The sequence below is a fragment of the Heliangelus exortis genome, chromosome 8, assembly GCF_036169615.1.
Source record: "Heliangelus exortis chromosome 8, bHelExo1.hap1, whole genome shotgun sequence".
Classification (NCBI taxonomy): Eukaryota; Metazoa; Chordata; class Aves; order Apodiformes; family Trochilidae; genus Heliangelus; species Heliangelus exortis.
The window spans coordinates 28,669,089-28,686,911 of NC_092429.1; the positions used below are offsets into that span (position 1 = coordinate 28,669,089).

The 17,823-nt window shown below is 43.3% G+C and overlaps 1 protein-coding gene across 1 annotated transcript in view; it reads left to right on the forward strand.

The window, feature by feature from the left end:
- NIBAN1 (niban apoptosis regulator 1) overlaps positions 1 to 17,823 on the forward strand; it is a 49,492-nt gene that overhangs the window by 11,320 nt on the left and 20,349 nt on the right. The window contains exons 2-5 of the mRNA XM_071751318.1: positions 6,942 to 7,072; positions 8,472 to 8,603; positions 9,268 to 9,382; positions 11,255 to 11,422. Of these exons, the coding sequence (XP_071607419.1) occupies positions 6,942 to 7,072; positions 8,472 to 8,603; positions 9,268 to 9,382; positions 11,255 to 11,422 (546 nt within the window). The remainder of the gene's footprint in view (positions 1 to 6,941; positions 7,073 to 8,471; positions 8,604 to 9,267; positions 9,383 to 11,254; positions 11,423 to 17,823) is intronic.

A 17,823-nucleotide genomic window follows, 5' to 3' on the forward strand; every position in this document is an offset into this window, starting at 1 on the left:
TTGCTCTGTACGGGGGGGTATAATCCCACCATAGACTCATAGAATCATAGAATGGGCTGGGTTGGAAGGGACCTCAGAGCTCATCAAGTCCAACCCTTGATCCACTCCCACTGCAGTTCCCAGCCCATGGCACTGAGTGCCACATCCAGGCTCTTTGGAAATATCTCCAGGGATGGAGAATCCACCCCTTCCCTGGGCAGCCCATTCCAATGGCTGATCACCCTCTGGGTAAAGAAATTCTTTCTCATGTCCAACCTAAACCTCCCCTGGCACAACTTGAGACCTCTTGTGCCCTCTTGTCTTGCTGAGAGTTGCCTGGGAGCAGAGCCCAACTCCCCCCTGGCTCCAACCTCCTTTCAGGGAGTTGGAGAGAGTGATGAGGTCTCCCCTGAGCCTCCTCTTCTCCAGCCTCAACACCCCCCAGCTCCCTCAGCCTCTCCTCATAGGATCTGTGCTCCAGTCCCTTCCCCAGCCCAGTTGCCTCCTTTGGACCTGCTCCAGCACCTCAATCTCCTTCCTGAGCTGAGGGGCCCAGAACTGGACACAGGACTCAAGCTGTGGCCTCCCCAGGGCTGAGCACAGGGGCAGAATCCCTTCCCTGGACCTGCTGGCCACGCTCTTCCTGAGCCAGCCCAGGATGCCATTGGCCTTCTTGGCTAGGCATTTCAAGGTTAAAATTCAAATCCTTCCCATTGTTTTTCCCTGTCTCACTGCCCCCAACCCTACGTGTTTAGGATGTTGATAGCACTGCCATGGGTTCCCTGGTGTTTACTGCTTGTTTCCTCTGTAATGCTAGTGGAGAGGAGATGGAGAGGTGACACCATGTATGGGAAAAGATGCAGAGAAGCTGGAGGGAGGTCTGTCCATGAAGTGCATGTGCTGAAGGAGCAGGTGTACCCCGTGGTGGGAGAAGCCCACTGAAGCTTATATCCCTTGCCCCAGTTAAATACATTGTGCATGGGCAGCAGCAGAAGGGAATTTTGTGCCTCTTTTGTGCCTCTTTCCATGCTGCAGCATGGAAATGATGTGATTGCAACTGAGGTACCTACAGGGAGTTTCAAGTTACAGCAGGTGTGGGAGATGGGCTGTTAGGGGAATGCTGGTTAACCACAGATCAAAGCTGTCATAGTCCCTTCCCTGCATTTCCTGAGATTTTTCTTGATCCCGGTCTGGGAGGGAAGGGAAAAGGGGAAAGGAAACCTGCCTGTAGGAATGAGTCTTTGAGTCTGACCCAAGAGATGGGCTGTGTTTAAGCAAGATTAGTGCTCTGCATTTTTTTATAATGAGACAGTATTCTGAATTAGCTTAAAACAGCAGGATCCATGGTTAAATCACAAGCTGATCTTAAGATAACAATCCCTTTTTTTTTTTTTCTTAGAGTGTAGGAGCACTGTCTCACTCAGGTCTGCATAGTCCCTCTGAAATACAAGATGCTCATGAAGCAAATTCTAGGTATATTAATCTATTGAAGTCTATGGCAGAATTGTGCAGCTCAGGGTGAAATTTAGCCTCATTTAGCAAAGCAATTGAGTAAGAGCTAAGTGCTTAAGTAAAATTGTGGAAGGGGACATCCACAAGGCTGGAAAAGACCTTTTATTTTTGGCTTCTCCTTTGCTGTCTATCATGTCTACATGGATTTGTTTAGGTTGCCTTGAGAGAGGTGCTTCACTTCTGGTGGAGCAAATTTCACACCCGTGGCAAACTTGCTAAGAAATCTGATTTTTTAATTTTTTTTCCCAAAAGACAGCTTTGATTTTCCCAATTGTTCTATAGAGAAACTGGGTTAACCAGCTAAGGATTGCTTACCTGCTGAGATTTAGAAAGAGGATGATCTGGGCTGCTATGGGTTATTATTCTCTCCCATGGATTGAGTTCTGGGTAACCAACTGGGAATTTATCAGTGCAATTCAGTGTCTGCATTGCAAATGGATAAATTCAGTGTGTGCACACCAAGCTACAGCATTATAAGTTCTTCATGAGTGTAGTGTCTCTTAATACAAAACAAAACTGAGAGTAAATAATTGGTTTCAGTACTTTGTCAGGTGCAAACTGTGCTTTGCAGCACGTCTGCATGTGGAAGAGAGGCAGATCCACCAGAGAGCTTCTTGTCTTGGCTGAGCAAGCTGAGCTGATTCTGGAGCAGGATCTAAACCCACAGTAAAGGGGGAATTGAACCTCACCACTTTAATTTGAATGAAATCCTTCACTCCATCACTATCATCTTTTCCTGTCAGTAAGTTTGGTTGCATACAAGCTTCTACTAAAGATGGTCAAATGACTTATTCTCCTAGGATAAACATCCACCTAACTGCTGGGTTTCAGACCACATTTATATGGGATGGAGCTATGTTGTTGCCAGCCCAGTATTGGCCTTGCTTCATATAAACAACTCTGACTAAGCAAACCATGCTAAATTTGGAAAAGAATTAAGGGAACTCATTTTTCAGCTGCCTCGGAGTGTTTTCTCTCCATGTTATCATTTTATGGGAAGAGTTTCTATTATTCATTATGGTTTTCATTATGTTTGTTTTTTTTTATCTGTTCTGCAAAGCAAAAGAGTTTAAAAGATCCATCAGCAAACAATGGACCAAGGGTCCTTCTCTTCCCACCCACAGGTAGTGCTGTTATTCCTGCTGAGCACTGGAAGGGCTAGCTTGTTATGTAGTGCCACTCTCAACCTCTTCAAAAACTCTTTTTCTTCTCATTTTAAGAGGGAATAGTATTTTAAATACTAATTTAGAGAACCTGGAGCATGTCCAGAGCATGATCAGAGAGGTGGAGCACCTCTCCTGTGAAGACAGACTGAGAGAGTTGTGGTTGTTCAGTCTGGAGAGGAGAAGGCTCTGAGGAGACCTTATTGCAGCCTTCTAGTACCTGAAGGGGCTGCAAGAAAGCTGGGGAGGGACTTTTTAGGATGTCAGGTTGTACATGGGGGAATGGATTCAAATTAGAAGATGGTAGATTAGATGTGTGGAAGAAGTTCTTCACCATGAGGGTGGTGAGAGCCTGGCACAGGTTGCCCAGAGAGGTGGTGGAAGCCCCATCCATCCCTCAAGTTTTTGAAGGCCAGGCTGGAGAGGGCTCTGAGCAACCTGAGCTGGTGGGAGGTGTCCCTGCCCATGGCAGGTGGGGGTGGAACTGGATGGGCTTGAAGGTCCCTTCCAACCCTTAAAATTCTGTGATGATTCTATGATGAACCTTTTCTACAAGTAGGGCAAAGACTTTAATAAGCAGCACGAAACATTAGCTCCTTGGTTAATGTTTTAATTGATTGTAAATACATTCTGCACATAGAAGTCATGCTGATGTCATGTTTTTCACATACATGTTATGAATCTCATAGTTCCTTTCTTTTTTGGTCATTGTACTCTAAGCTGATCTATGAAATGTTGACACTTCTGAGCTGGTTTAAGCATAATTAAAAGACTTTGTCAAAATTACAGGTACTTCCTGGGATTGTTGGGGTTTTTTCCCAACACCAGAATTTTTGTTCTTTGTCCCACTTCCTCCACAAATTTTTATTGCAGGATGCAGGCAGCAGTCAAGTGAGGTCCTGAGTCTTCTGTAATAGATGAAGCAGCCACTGCAAGCTGAAAAAGAAAAACTCATGGTGGAAAATAGGGGCAAACTTTTAGCAGGAAACTCCATCAGAGCAGGGGCCAACAACATCCTACAGCTGGCTGGAACCGGAAGGAAAAAAAGTGCTATAAAGAAGGTTTTGGGAAGCTTTGTCCTTATTTGGAGAATAAGTTTATGCCTTGGCCCAGAGCAGGCTACTTTTAAAATGGATTTTCTGCTTCAGCAACACTGGTGTCCTGCTGTTACACAAATCCCACAGGAAAGCTGGAGAGGGATTGTTTGCAAGGGCCTGCAGTGATAGGATGAGGGGTAATGGTTTTAAATTAGAGAAAAGTAGATTTAGATTGAATGTTAGGAAAAAATTCTTTACCACGGGGGTTGTGAAACAGTAGAACAGGATTCCCAGGGAGGTAGTTGAGGCCTCATCCCTGAAGATATTCAAGTTGAGGCTTGATGAGGCTCTGAGCAATCTGATGTAGTTGAGGATGTCCCTGCTTACTGCAGGAGGGTTGGACTGAATGACTTTTAGAGGTTTCTTCCAACCCAAATTATTGTATGATTCTATGATTCTATAATCAGTAGGTCTCAAAAAACCTGGTCTCTGCAAAGTGGTGGGTTTGGAGTCCAGATTGGCACCTGATGCTGTCCCAGAAGTAAATCTGTGAAAAACTTCTGTACCTGAAAAGTTAACCTGACCTTCTGACATCCCTCCAGCTTAGTGTAATGACTGCAAATGGGGCAGAACTGTCACCTCCAGCAGCTGGACAGGGCTCTGGGGGGGAAAAGTTTCATGGTGTGAGTTTGGAAGGGGGCAAAAGGGGCTTTTCTGTTTGGTTGAGGGCAGAAGTCCTCTTGATGCTTAAGAAGGAGAAAACTTCAGCCCACCTCTCTCTAGGTGGTTGAATAGGAGTTGCTGGAATAAAAGGTTGTGTCAAGGTTGTCCCCAGACTTGCAAGGTGGGTCACATTCTGTGCATCAAAATGAAAATCAAATTGGAGAAAGAAAGGGCTTTTTGGTTTGCATGTGTAGCTTTTTCTTCTGCTTGCACATCCACTAAACTACAGCAATATAAATGTATTTATCAGGAGCTGTGGAGTAATTGAATACTGCAGCTACCCAAACTGATGAAATGATCTCTGACAGCCTGGTGATGTTCCACAGTAACAGCAAATGGGAGCTGGACCTGAAATAAACACCTTACCACAGCTTTTGTGATTGTCCATCTCTGCAAACTCCTTAGAGAGCTGCTTTTCCATGGCAGTCTCAGCCACACAGGGTTTTTTTTCTTTTTTTTAAATAGAAATAAGGCAACCAGAAGTGGCAAATCTTGGGACTATAGCTCTTCTACACCCAAGCATCCCATTCACTTTGTGCCATAAAATCCCATGCACATGATATAATGATCAACAGCTTTGTTCTTTCTTTAATTTTATTTAAAATTATTTGGAATTTTAAAAGGCATGCACATTCTGGGAGTAGTGCTGACATTTAAACCCCATCTTTTGGTGAGAAATGGTGATAACGTCAGCACAAATCCACAGAGTTTTGCATGGTTTTTTACAAGGACTATTCTTGAAAAGACAAATCTCTCCAGACCTCTCTCTGATTTCATCACAGATTCTACAGACTCACAGCTCATTGTATAAAACACAGACCCATCATGTGAATCTTAGTGAATCCCTTTTGGTGGTCGTGCTGGTGGGTGGCTGGCAGGAATTTGTCAATCTGGAGACATCATCACAGTGTGTGGGTGGCTCAGCTTTTTCCAGGACTCTGAAGGCCACCATGCTTCTTGCTGCTTTCCCTGTTAAGCCCTTCAGGGCCTGAATAAAAGGCTCCAAGAAATTGAAGCTTGAGAACTGAATTATTGGGTTTTTTTTGTCTTACTAAGAAAAAATATATTTTTTTTCCCCCAAGCAGAACAAAATAAGTTTTTATAGCATCGAAATTGCCGGGGGTGTGAAATTCTGTTTCTCTGTGGTATGCTCAGAAAAATCCTTTGTTGTGGGTTTTAATACAAGGAAGAAAGGGATCTCTCCAATATCCAGGACAGTTTGGATGCCATATAGATCACAGTCCAGGCTGTAGCTTTCTAATTTCCACTGACTCTTCGAGTCACATGGCTTTAGCTTTTATCTTCCCTCCCCTGTCTGTAAAGCTTTATTAATTATTTCATAGGGTTAATGAGTTAATTACTTGTAAATTCCTTTGGGATTCCCAGAAATGAGCCTGTCAGTATGTTTATTGCTGTTATGGCTGCTGTTGAAATCTTGATCACAGCAAGACAATACAAGATCAGTGTTTCTTGCCACGATAGCATCTGCTTACATTAAAACAAGAAAGAGACTGCAGTGCCCAAGCCTAGGAATATCCTCTGTAGGAGCTTTGAGGCAGCTTTAAATCTCACAATGGGATAAAATTGGCTATTAGGGCTAAACACTACCCAGGATTGCTTATCTCTGTCTCTTTGAAAACCTTATCGTGTCTCTGACACTCAGAGCTCTGTGGCAGTATCTCCCAGAGAGAGGCAGATAGTGTTTTTTTTCATAGAGAAATTGATTTAGGGAATATTTTGCCCACTCTTAGAAGGAAAAACAGCATCCAAAACCCAATGAGCAACTTCCCTCTGTCCTTGTTTCTTGCAGCAGCTGAACAAATCCTAATCTCCTCCCCCTCTATTCTGCATTGGTGAGGCCACACCTGGAGTATTGTGTCCAGTTCTGGGCCCCTCAGTTCAAGAAGGACAGGGAAGTGCTTGAAAGAGTCCAGCGCAGAGCTACTGAGATGATTAAGGGAGTGGAACATCTCCCTTATGAGGAAAGGCTGAGGGAGCTGGGTCTCTTTAGTTTGGAGAAAAGGAGACTGAGGGGTGACCTCATCAATGTTTTCAAATATGTAAGGGGTGAGTGTCAGGGAGATGGAGTTAGGCTTTTCTCAGTGGTGACCAGTGATAGGACAAGGGGTAATGGGTGTAAATTGGAGCATAGGAGGTTCAAGTTGAATATCAGAAAAAATTTTTTTACTGTAAGGGTGACGGAGCCCTGGAACAGGCTGCCCAGGGGGGTTGTGGAGTCTCCTTCACTGGAGACATTCAAAACCCACCTGGACACGTTCCTAGGGGATGTACTCTAGGGGGCCCTGCTCTGGCAGGGGGGGTTGGACTAGATGATCTTTCCAGGTCCCTTCCAACCCCTAGGATTCTAGGATTCTATGATCTCCTGATCCACTGTGCTGCCAGCGGCCCTTGGTGCTCTTGAGCAATATTTTGGGTTGCAGGTGCCAATGGCTTTGCATTGCAGTTTATGGAGCCACGGATATTAAATACATTTAAATGGCATGAAATCTCTCTTTTTGCATTTCAGGAAAGACAGAGGCTGTCATCAAAACCTTCAGCCCCCACTACCGACGCCAGTACGCGGTGGCTTTCTGCAGGCACGTGCAGGATGAGCTGGAGCAGCACCAGGAGTCGCAGTTCCGGTTCCTAAAAACCAAGGTAGGAGGGCACATGAGCCCATCCTCAAACTCCCCTACAGCTCTGTTCTCCTGGATGAAAGAATTAATGCATTAACTCATGAAGTCACACATTTAGTAGTCGTAACTTAAGAAAAACGTGAGCTAGAAGTGTCTCAGGCACTGACTACACTTGGTTTTCTTGGTTTTCCCAGTATTACATTCCCCCAAGTAAAGTTAACAGGCATTACAGATATTCAAACCTTCTGAAAATGAAACCTAAGGTATTTTTACAGTTATTTAAGTGTTTCTATATATGAGCACTGTACAGAAGTGTTCTTTCAGCTTCTTATATTGCATAGTTGAACACATAATAAATGTGTATCTAGGACATTCTATGTGTGTACTTTCTTATCTGTAACCCATGTATACAGAGGAGATTTGCAAGTACAGATGTTGGATTTGGTTCAATTAGGTTTTGGGTGGAAAAGTTGCATTTGGGTGTAAGTTTAAATTTTGTTTCTGAAAATTTATCTTCTTTGGTTGTCTCAGTATGAAAAGAACCATGAGGCAAGTTTGTGGTACAAAGCATGTGTTTCACCAAGGTAGAGCTGGACAAAACTAGCTGCTTCCTGATGATTACAAGGATTTGCAGGAGTCTTGGTGCAAAGATCATACATTTAGGGCAGAAGTTTATGCAGGAAATTAACCCTTTCTGCCATGGCTACAGGGTTCCATAAAGAAGATGGCCCCTCTGTGAAGTGAACTATGGAGAGCTGTTTTTATTAGAGAAAGAAAGACAGAAAAAGAGACAAATGTCTCTTTGTTAGAGGAAAATGCAGAGAAGCAGCCTTTGATATTAAGAAGATAGAAATCTAAATTTTTCAGTAGTTCTGGAAATCACAGGTTTCCAATGCATTTGAAATGGATGTGCAAAAGCAATGAGGTGGGATGTAAAAGGTGGGATAATAGAAAAGCTGTGTCTTTCAGAAAGTTGCATATTGCTTACAAGGACATAGGTGCAAAGGTGTTACAAAGAAATGGGAAATAATTTAGTATTTCAAAATAAAACTCTTAGGGTGCATCAATGAAATATTTAATTGATGTTAATCAGTTGAAAATAAATTCTGTGTTCTAAAGTGGGAGATGATGATCTGCAAGTCATCTTGCATACAGCATGGCAACCAAAAGATAAATAAGAATGCCTAAGTCTCAGAAATCTTGAATTATTTTTGGAAGACAGAGCTCTGCTGCTTCCTCACCTCTGGCTACAAGAATCTGGTTGTGTACATAGTGTCTGCCCAAATCAGAGAGGTGTTTATGACTCCACATTGTATCTGAAGACTCAAAAGCCCTCATAGCAAGCAATCTCCTGGAGATTTAGACATAAAAGATTCCAAATGGTCAGGAATAATTTCAGATGTCAAAAATTGTCTTTGCAGCCCCCAGAGGAAGCCAGAAAGGTCTTGTATGAGGCAGAGGTGCTGCATTTTGCCAAGGATCTGAAGAAGTGGAAGGACCAATATGTTGTTATTGAAAATGATTACACTGTGGGTTGCTTTGAGACTAAGGAGGTAAATGCTTCTTCCTTTTACCTTCTTCTACACACCCAAAGAAACTTATTTCAAGGGAGTTTGCTGCTGCCACCTTTCTTTAAGCAATAGTAGGTGAAAAGGTGGCCTTGGAGAGGCAGCTCCAGTCTTGCAAAGCTGACTGGGAGCTTCATGGAGAAGGCTGAAAGTACAACCAAGTGCCTTGTGGTGGCAATAAACATTTGCAAGAACCACCAGATCATTTTAACAGCACCTCAGATGCTTCTCATTGATTATGTCAGTGTAATATGTCCCCAAGCTTCTGCAGTTGGATTTTAAGTAGCAGGGTTTGGGTGTCTGCATATTGACTACAGCAAAGCTTTTCATTTGGTAGCTGCTGTAGTCAAACTACCCCTAGGCTGACAAATCAAAAAAACAGGGTTTAGAAGGAAACCCCATCCTTTTCCCCTGCCATATATCCTGGACTCTTGACCACATCAGATAAACACTGAGAGGATATTTTTTACATTTAAAGATGATTTAGACTTGTTATGTCTAGGGAATGTCTAACAAAAAAAAATTCCCATTGGGGAACATCCCTATCCATTAGCTTTGTCAATGAATTGTGCATTTTTTGTTTTCCCTTAAATCCTTAAATCTTAAGTCCTTAAATCTCTTTCTAACTCCCTCTCTCTTGACTTTCCAGGCCTACCAGAACGGAGCCAGCCCTAAGTATCATATTCTTCCTGCAGGAGGCAAAGTACTGACTTCAGAAGAAGATTACAACTTGCTGTCTGATAAACATTTTCCCAGTCCTGCTGGTAAACCCTGCTGCAAGCTGAACTGCCAATCCACAGGCAGTGGATCCCTATCCACAGGCTCTGTTCCCTATGCAGACCTCCTCTGGGAGGGCTTTTGAGCTAGAAAGGGGCAAGAGGAGATGCACCCAGCCTGTTTCCTCAGGCAAAACACAGCTCCAGGCTGGATGCACACAGAAAATACCATGAGCTAATGTTGATACAAATGCTAGCTCCTCCTTCCTCCCAGCATCCTGGCACAAAGCAGTTGGAAGCTGGTGGCAGGAACCACATCACCGTTGTTCCCAAGCTTTGTTAATATTCTTGGTTTATTTGTTTCCATTTTTAGATGCCAGCTGCCTGTGTTGACTCACAGTTGGTGATAAGTCCCATAGAGAGGGCAGGAAGGTTGCTGCTGCTGAATTTGTTGTTTCTAGGATGGGAACTGCTGTGGTTCTCCCTACCCCCACCCCACTCTACAAAGATGAAGAAAAATGAGGCTTTAAGAGAGAGGATCACATATTGCAGATTCAGATTTGGAAAATGGGATGCCACATAAAGAAAGAGATAAGGGCAACATGTATACAAGGAGTTGGGGTTTTTTTTAAGCCCTGTCTCATACCACTTAAAATTATGAGCACTGGGAGGTGTCCCTCTGAACCCCTTTCCCAAGGGTCATCAGGGTCAGCAGTGCCTGGTGGTGTCCTCTGTGTGTCACCACAGCTCTTTAGGAGTTGGGGTTGCATTGGGCTTCCTGTGGCTCTCCCTTCACAAAGAGAGACTCAGCTACATGGCCCATCTCTCTGATGTTGAAAACCACCTGAGATGAACCTCTTGTGGGTAGGGCTCTGGATGTGCATTCAGAGACAATATTGGGTCCATAGATGGTGTCATGCAGCATCCCTGTGCACTGTGACTCAGGGCAGGTGGAAAATGAAGATCCTTTATTCTTTCCTTGCTTCATCTTTGAGATCTTGAAGTGACAGTGGATAAGGCCATCCTACAGTTTTGCTTGGAAACCCTGAGGGCAGGGAAGCTGTTGCTGCACCCTCTAATGCAGTTCATTTCCATATGGAAGACCACATAGAATCATAGAATGGGCTGGGTTGGAAGGGACCTCAGAGCTCATCAAGTCCAACCCTTGATCCACTCCCACTGCAGTTCCCAGCCCATGGCACTGAGTGCCACATCCAGGCTCTTTTGAAATATCTCCAGGGATGGAGAATCCACCCCTTCCCTGGGCAGCCCATTCCAGTGTCTGATCACCCTCTCCATAAAGAAATTCTTTCTAATGTCCAACCTAAACCTCCCCTGGCACAACTTGAGACCTCTTGTGCCCTCTTGTCTTGCTGAGAGTTGCCTGGGAAAAGAGCCCAACCCCCCCCTGGCTCCAACCTCCTTTCAGGGAGTTGGAGAGAGTGATGAGGTTCAGTGATGACCAAGATCAGGAGTGGAACTGATCTCCCAGGCTCAGAAAATCCACAGCAGACTTTCTGGGGACAGTTTCCTTGGCAGGGACCACATGCTCCATATGGTCTCTATGTGGAAAAGACCAGAGCTGCCCCCTAACTTATTTGACATGAAACCCTTTTCCCTAGCAGCTACAATCCAATTAAATAGTTTACTCAAAATTTAACAAAAAATATGCACTTTGTGGCCACCTTGAATACAAAACAAGAGGCCTTATGGTATGATGTTCAGAGGTGGCTGGTGCCTGATGAGTTTTCCCATCCTGGCTGTGTCCCTCCCATTCCAAATTGCTTGGATTGAGAGGAGACTTGTTTTTTTCATGTCTTCTGCTTCCCTGCTAGCACGGGTCAGTTGTTTTAACAGTTCTGTCATGGAAAAGAGCCAAGAGATCTGCAGATTTCAAACAGAGATGTGTGTTTTCTATAGGGTCGACTGAGAAGGAGGTTGCTCAAGCCTTCATTCAGCTCCCAAGGGAATTCCCTGTTTACCTGTGGCAGCCCTTCTCCCAACACAGCTACTACTGCTTCCAGGAGCCAGGAACTCAGAGGCAGTTCAGCGCCGTGCTGGGGGACTGTGTGAGACACTCAAACCATGGTGAGTGCAGAAAGAACCTCTCCCTGTGTGCTACCCACCCCTGCAAAGATTTAAGTAGCTATTAGAAACAAAAAGCTGCAGAAAAAGGCAAGTGACTTACACTTGGCTTCCAGTGCCTTGAGGAATGCACTAGGATCCCCTTTCTCCTTGCTTTGCTGGGAGTGAAGGTAGCAGGAAGTCAAGGTGCAGCGTAATAACCTTGGGTAGAAAATGTGGGAATTGTTTTGGAAGTGGCTTTTCCTTCTCTGTCACCCAAATCTAGAATCACAATAAAAAACCATACAAGATATTTACTAAATATGGCATGGCAAACTCTCACCTGTGCTTGCAAGCTTGAAAAATGCATCACAGATATAGTAGACCAGGTTTGTGAAACATGGAGAGAATATCTCCTAGTCTATGTTCCCAAGAGATTTCTCTAATGTTAGACATGTATAGAATCATGGAATCATTAAGTTTGGAAAAGACCTCTAAGATCAAGTACAACTGTCAATCCAACACATGACCATAGCAGCTAAACCAGATTGTTTGGCCAAAGGTAAATTTTAAATCTGTGTATATCAGAGTAGAAAACTTTGAAAAACCCACACAACCTGTGATTTGGGAGGATTATAAAAACAACCTTGCATTGGATTGGATTGAGTTGGATACTTCAGAAAAAGAAATGCTCTCCTGTTTTTTAAAAAAGTTTCTTCTTTTTCCATCAAGCTAACCTGGTTCCCCTACTCGTGTCCAGGCTCTCTTGTTTTTAGTGTTGCTGTCAAGTCCCATTTGTTTCTGCTGCCTTTGATGGGAGGTAGGAGCTCTCAGGAACTTCCCAGCAATCTCAGATACTTGGTCCTGAAGCCTATGCATGTAGATAAATGAATTGTGAGTGCTGTGTGGGAACAGTCCCTTTTACTTTCAGAAGTGGTTCCCACTGCATTTCTTTAGCTGTCACTTTTGTCCCCTGGCTGTCAGCTTCACCCCATTACCCTCAGACAGCTGTCTCACACTGTTTTCTGTGCATCCTCCTCAATGGCCATCCCTTTCCCCTTGTCTCCAGTGCCAAAGGCATTCTTGGACTCCTTTTGGACTCTGTTCCCAAGACAAAACCACACCTTCCTGTGTTTCTAGGCATTTCCCTAAGATGTGCTGTCAAGTTGAGTGGTTGGTGGCAGGTGCCTTCTTCACAGGACATGTGGGATTCTTGGTCCCAGTGCTAGCCAAGTGGTGTGTACTCCCCTGACACTCTGTGGCCCCCCTCTCCAGCTCATTTCCAAGCTCACTCTGAAGATGGTGAGATGCAGGGCACCTTTCTGGTGCTGACAGCCTCATGCAAACCAGAGGAAGCAGCTCCACTGCCAATCTGGGTGGGTGTGGGGAGGCCAAGGGCTGAAACACCTTGGTAAGTAAATACCTGGTCACAGGGACTATAAAGACTGTTTCTTGGCTAGACTACCATAGGTTGGAGTCATCAGTCTAGAAGGAGCATGCCTTCACTTGGCACTTCCAAATTGCTTGAGTGGCAATAAATATTCTCTTTACAGCTGCAGGAACCCTCATTCCCATAGTGTGCCTGAGGGCAGAGCTTGTCTCTGGGATTTTTCATCCTGACTTGCCTGGTTGTAGCTGCCACAGTCATACAGTAGGAAAGCACTTTGAAAAGCCACCCCTTTTTCTCCTCTCTGGGGTTTAGGAAGGGGGATGGGGATACAGTCAAGTTTTCCTGGCACAGTCAGTTCCTGTGACTTGAAATTTATTCATTCAGTTTGAGATTTTTCATGTCTCATGTCTGGAGCAGGTGTAATGGGCTTGACAAAGCTTTTGGCAGCCTTTTTTTTCCCTCAAAGCTCAGCACATCACTCCAGGGGCCAATCATTGGCAGAAGCTGGGACCAGATGACCTAATGGGTCTTTTCCATCTCCAGTGTCTGCAAGTCTGTGTTTCATTAGATTTCATATGGCTCAGCTATTGCTCACGTGTGCATCTGTTCCAGGATTTATGCTTCTCAGATTGTGATCTGGTCAGGTTTTTGTCTGACAAAAGATGGTTAATGACACCAGAGTGCCTTATCCTTTCTGACCCCTTATTTCTGCTCAAAAGACAAAAGACAGTCTGGATTAAGTCCTACTGTTACACCAGTAAAAATAAGCAGGATTTTTTCAGCTGAGAAAATAAGAGCCATATTTTTCTGGAATTCTTGCAGTTATCCCATCTCCAAGAAATGCAGATGCTACAAGTGGAAAAGTGATGACTGACCAGCACCCCAGTAAACTCTGCCCTTGGAGTGACCTTTTTCAGTGGCTTTTTTATGAAAGGACTCCACACTGATTTATATTTGTTCTTGCATGTCAGAAAGATGCTACTAGTACCATATTTTAAGTTTTATTTACAAACAATTCCACCTACAAAACCCAGGCATCTGAGCAACCTGCCTAAGTTGCTCATGCAGCAATACTATGGGTAATAAGGCTCATGCTATAAAAATAATCAGTGTGTTCCTTTATTGTTTAATAGTTCAAAAGATAGAAGAAATGTGAAAAATCCTTTAAGTTTGATTGTGGAATAGGATTTACTGAGACAAGGAGCAGTGGCCAAGGCATCACTCACCCCACCTCTTCAAAAAAGGGATGAGTTAACTTTGGTTAGGGCAAATTTGGCAAGCAGCACAGTTAAATTTTCACCATTGTTTTCTAGTCTGTTCTTTATACCATCAGATATTTGCTGCATTTTCCCAGGGCAACTGGGTTTAGTAAAGCTTTACCAGAAGTTTACTGGTTTAGTAAAACTGAAGGATAAATATTTTAAATGACAAATGTGTCACAACACAAGATAGCTCTTGTAAAAGATGCAGTTTGAAACTGGAGAACTGCATTCTGATCTGATCTGGGACACATTAGCAGTGTACTAAATGAGGCCTTATTTGCTTTAGTAAATAATTAGTGTTGTTGACCACATTCAAATTTTTTACATCTGAAGGGCCTACATTACAATATATAAAATGTATTGCTACATTTGTTTCAGTTTTGGTGACTCATACTTACTTCAGGAGAATAAAACCATGTCCAAAAAATAGATATTATCATATATAATTCAAAATACTTACTGAAGCATTGATAAAGGTTGTGCAGATGACATTACATACTTAAGCTGAGGGACATTTATCTCCACAGGCAGAGTAAAGCAGTAGTCACACATCCAGATAGGACTTTGGAAAGGTTTTGTAGTCTTCATGTTGCAACCAAGGTGGATTTTCTTCTCTGGGGAGAGGGACTGAAGAAAAGGATTTTCTTGTTGGATTTTTCAGGTGATGTGTGGAAGGACCAATTAAAGTAGAACTGAGAAGGAAATTGGGTTTTTTTGACATTAAAGAAAAGTGTCCTTCTGCACTGGGATGAAAGCAAGACCTTTCTGTCTGCCTGAAGCCCTGAGATACTCATTTGTGCAGAAGTAAGGTTGTATTTGAGCTCCAGCTTCAAACTTCAGAGGCAGAATAAGTCACCTGCACCAGAAACAGAGTAGCTGGAAAAGGCTTGGAGGTTGTTGGAGATGAGTGATATTTTGATTTTTTTTATGTGTGTTTATACAGCTTGCTTGTGGTTTAGACTATGAAACATGAAACTGCTGGTCCTGGCAGAGGGAGGTACCTGTCTCATGCTGCTTTGAACAGCTTTAGTACAGACATTGCATGCTGCAAGGCAAATAGTTCAACCTGCTGAAATATTGGTTTGATGTTGGAGGGAACTGGAGCTGCAAAACTTGCTTTGCTATAAATACTATTGCAGGGTTGTATCCTGTTTGGAAATGACCTCATCTTGATTCTGTTAGTGGTTAGCAGCTTTGTACCACATGAGCTATGAATAATATAGTGATTGTTGCTCTCAGGAAAACATCAGAGCTGTGAGGTTGATGCTGCTCAGACCTAGAGCTTTATGTTTCACTTTGTTCTTGATTTGGATGATAATAATATGACAGGACTCCATTTTGTAAAATAAACTCTGTCCAGGTGCTCAGAGGGTCATTTCCAGAGGTGCTGTACCTGTGCTACAAGCCTATCTTTTCCTGAGGTCCAGTCCCTGACCTCTCCTCATCTCCCCAAGTTCAAGCAAATGGATTCACTCATATTTTTACATGTGGTCTCCTTTGGGTTGGGACTATTTGCTTAGTTTTTTGAGGCAGAAATTTTCAGAACCTAATTTTTTTGGAGTTGATGGCCATGGCCTTTCTTCCCAACTTCCCATATTATCTTACAAGCAACAGCTGTTAAATATGCTGGACACTCAGGTGGTTGCTTTTTGCCAGATGATAACATGATGGGATGATCTTTGTGTGAAGAAAAATCATAGAATCACAAAGTGGTTTAGGTTGAAAGGGACCAGGCCCCTGCTAGGCAGGGACACCCCTCACTAGGTGACTCTTTCTCTCTCTGGGTCACTCCCTCTGTCCTGTCCATCACTCTCCATGTGATAATATTACTCATACATCCCCCAGTAGAAAGTTGCTCATTATTGAACACAAATAAAATGAGCAACAGACAATAATCATCACAGTCTCTACCCACAGCAAATAAATCCTAGGCAAGTACTGCCAGAAATGCTAGGAAAAAAAATGCTATTGCAGGAAACTGATGCTACAAAAGTCATTCTTTGAAAGGGAAATCATTCTTCATCATGCTAATTTATTTTTATTGGATAAGCATCCCCTAATTGGGGTGCTGGGGAATTAACAGAATGACTTCTCAACTGCAGGAATGCCTCTTACTCCCTGATGTTCTCCACCTGCCTTCACCACAAGTCATCTCAGGAAAACATCAGAGCTGTGAGGTTGATGCTGCTCAGACCTAGAGCTTTATGTTTCACTTTGTTCTTGATTTGGATGATAATAATATGACAGGACTCCATTTTGTAAAATAAACTCTGTCCAGGTGCTCAGAGGGTCATTTCCAGAGGTGCTGTACCTGTGCTACAAGCCTATCTTTTCCTGAGGTCCAGTCCCTGACCAGCTGGTGGCAGCTGGTGTGCAGTGGCTTTCAGTGAAGTACCAGTACTGGAGGTAGAAATGTCCTGTGTGTTTGGATGGTGCAGACACCACTCTTTTTGAGAACAGCAGCCTTTTCCTTCAGCAAACTCCCTCTGGTTTGGGGCTGTGTATTATCTGTTTTAGTTTGTTTTAAAAGAACTGAATTTAAAAAACCAAAAATTTAGAAGTTGTTGGTTTGGTTTTTTTTTTTTTAATTAAAGAGAAATAATAGAAAACAGAGGAAGAACAACAGTCAATATATTTGAAAGAAACAGATGCCAAGGGGAGAGGGAGATGCCTTGGAAGTTTAAGGAAATTTGGAAAAATACAGCTTGCATTTCTTAGCATGAAATCAGTTGAGGATAGCAGTGTCCAGTGGAAATAGTAAGTGGTGGAAGCATTGTGTTTTGAAACTGCTTAAACCAAAGGCAATACACTTAAAATTCTAAATATTTTTCAGCTTTATTCACCTCCTATTCTCTATAGCATCACAAGAAGGAAGGCTCTTCACTCTTCTCTGTACAGAGACTCTTCTTCTCCCAGGAAAAATGCAACATAAGGTCATCAGCAACAAAGAGCTACAGAAGAGGTGTTCTGGCACTAAGCCAACATTTCACCAACTAGATGAGAAAGCAAGGAAATATTCTTGTGAGATCACATAAATCTCAATGCAGTTTCTACTAAATTATCATGTTCCAGAAAGTATAGTAATTGCCAAATGTTCTTCCCATCAGGCCACCAAACTCCATTCCTCACTCACCTTCCTTTCTTCCTGGGGTTTGTCCTCCTGCCTTCCCCCTCCTTAAGCAGAGTCAGCCCTGTAATTCTTGAAGAGTTGAGGAGGTATTTGTGGGCCATGCTGCCTTGTAGGATGGGACTAGAAAGTGCATCAGGTTGTTGGTGACTTGGGTTGAGAAGAGACATTTGACCAAAGCTGCTGCTATTGAGGGTGGTAGGCAAGAGGCAGTTAAAGTTACTGTGCTACCTCTGGGCCTTTCCATGGTCATCTTGTAGAAGGACAACCATTGCTGGACACCAGATTGCTTTGATATCAATGATACTTCCCTGCAGGAAGAATTCAGGGGCCATATGGAAAATAATATTCCCTGAATGCAGGATCTTTCACCAAACTGAAGGCAGCTCTCCAGCTTGAGAGTGTCTGTAGGAATGGAATAGGTATCTGTAGATGTGAGAGCTTCCAGAAAGAGATGAAGCTGGGGTGGATAGCTTCTGAGTTTCAGTAGTCAGCTGATGGTATTAAGTCAGAATCAGCATTTCTTTAATTAAAACGTGCTCTGTGAGCTCAGACTTCTGGATTCTGTTTTAGGACTTGTGCATCTATGTCTTTGGGCCTCAGCCTTTTGTGAAATGTCAGCCAAAAAGCTTAGATTGCTTTAGCT